The sequence below is a fragment of the Wasmannia auropunctata genome, unplaced genomic scaffold, assembly GCF_000956235.1.
Source record: "Wasmannia auropunctata unplaced genomic scaffold, wasmannia.A_1.0 LD335660.1, whole genome shotgun sequence".
Classification (NCBI taxonomy): Eukaryota; Metazoa; Arthropoda; class Insecta; order Hymenoptera; family Formicidae; genus Wasmannia; species Wasmannia auropunctata.
The window spans coordinates 45,733-47,657 of record NW_012027230.1 but is presented as its reverse complement, the minus strand read 5'-3'; the positions used below and the strand labels follow the sequence as shown (position 1 = coordinate 47,657).

Genomic DNA, 1,925 nt, shown 5'->3' with positions numbered 1-1,925 from the left:
TCCGATCTGTCTGTTTTATGAAACTTAAAATTATTTGGAAAAACAATGACATTAAACTTTGCTGCATATAATTTTGGATAGTTTAAACATTTTATTTAAAAAATATTTTTAGTTTGGAATAAAATATTTTTGTCTCTGTCTAATCAAATACTTGGCAACTTGTATGATCTTATATTTGTTTTTGGACAACTTTTATTTGTTAAAATAATATTTTTGGTTTAGGAAAAATGTAATGTACGATACTTTTTTATACACATGGCGTACTTTTTTTTTAATTATTATATTAGTATCTCAATAATTATTGCGAAGATCGCAAAATGGTAGAGGACTTTTTGGATTCAATTTAGCCTACTCTACCTGCCTACGAGTGCTTTACCATTGAGTACCAGACATCCTGTATAGTACAAATAAATAAACATTTCTTCTTAGTAGTTAAACATTCTAGTAGTTAAACTCTTATATATTATATTATAGGCATCAAGAAACCCAATCATAGGAAACGATTAAAAGCGGAAATAGACAATTTGAATATAGGAGATGGATTACCAGAACACGTGCCCGGATCGCTGGAAGAATGGCTTAGGCTTCTCAGGCTCGAGGAATATCTTGGCGCTCTTCATCAACAGGGTATGCGATCCGTCGAAGACGTGACAACTCTCACTTGGGAGGACCTTGAAGACATTGGTATCGTACGATTAGGGCATCAGAAAAAATTATTGTTAGCAATTAAGAGAGTTAAGGATATTCGCGCTGGCAAACGTATACAACCACTTGACCTGGCGCGCCTGCCGCCACATCCTGGACACACGCAGGTAAATCATTATTTTTTATTGTCCTCATCAATATCGAATTTACTAACACAAGGGAAGGGAAACCTCCTCCGATTTTGATGAGCTTTGAAAATGTTGTTTTCTAGACAAAAATAAGAACTTTTCTTTTTTTATATACGTATCTTTATGCACTTTTAAGTGATAAAATACCGCTCAGGAAAAGAATGTTCTTTCGTTCGAAGCAAATATTGTCGAAATCATAATATAAGAGAAAAAATGTATGAGAACTAAAGTTTAATGGTTTAAAGATTATAATAAATTTAAAAAAATTATTTTTTTATGTATCTCCACTATTAAACTTGTTTTTTTAAATTTTGATATATTCAAAGTTTATGAAAATCTGATCAAAAGAGGGGGACATTTGGGTCCCTTTGCTTGTAAGAAAAAACAAAAAAAATTCTAATTACTTTGATCAATATATTATCGTAAACAATGTTACGCAATATAATAGATTATAATAGATTGCATAATTTGCGACTTTTTAGGACGTTGTTATTCAACGAGGTGGACCTGATTTACCATCGCCTGATGAAGATTGTTCCTCGCCTGTACTTAGATCTTTTCAAAGGGGCGGAAGCGACGCTACTTCTTGTGTTACTTGGAAAAGTATGTACGCTGCGTTTCCAACTGACTACAATACAGTCGGCCGTACTAGCTCCCGAGGAAAATCCTTGGAAAGTTTAGAAGACGCTCCACTTGTCTATCCTCCATCACCGGCGCCTACGTCGCATCCACAACCCCTCGAGTGGCGTCCACGCAGTTTTGAGGATGGCGATCTTACACCTACAAATGATGCTTCCGTTGTGGATGCTGGTGGCGGCACTCTTCCACGACCAAGACATTGCCTCGTTCGTCCACGGCCCGTAGCCAAGGTATATTCGATTGTTTCGGATATTTGAAACGGATGATTGAAACAAAATTGAGAAAGCGAGAAAATTTTGTGCTGATTTCATGATTTTAAGGTAGTACACTCGCAAATTCAAAATATTGAGAATTTCTTGAAATTGAAACTATATGTTGTACTAGAAGTCGTTGAGACGCTTGTCAATTAGAATGAGATTGACCATCTCAATACTGAGATATAAGCAATTAAAA

General features: G+C 35.1%; 1 protein-coding gene across 3 annotated transcripts in view; it reads left to right on the top strand.

Annotated features, from left to right (window-relative positions):
• Positions 1-1,925, top strand: part of LOC105456475 (caskin-1) — a 43,065-nt gene that overhangs the window by 35,944 nt on the left and 5,196 nt on the right. For all 3 annotated transcript variants that reach the window (XM_011700545.1, XM_011700544.1, XM_011700543.1), the window contains 2 exons: positions 475-812; positions 1,316-1,702. In XM_011700545.1, coding sequence (XP_011698847.1) covers positions 475-812; positions 1,316-1,702 — 725 coding nt within the window. The remainder of the gene's footprint in view (positions 1-474; positions 813-1,315; positions 1,703-1,925) is intronic.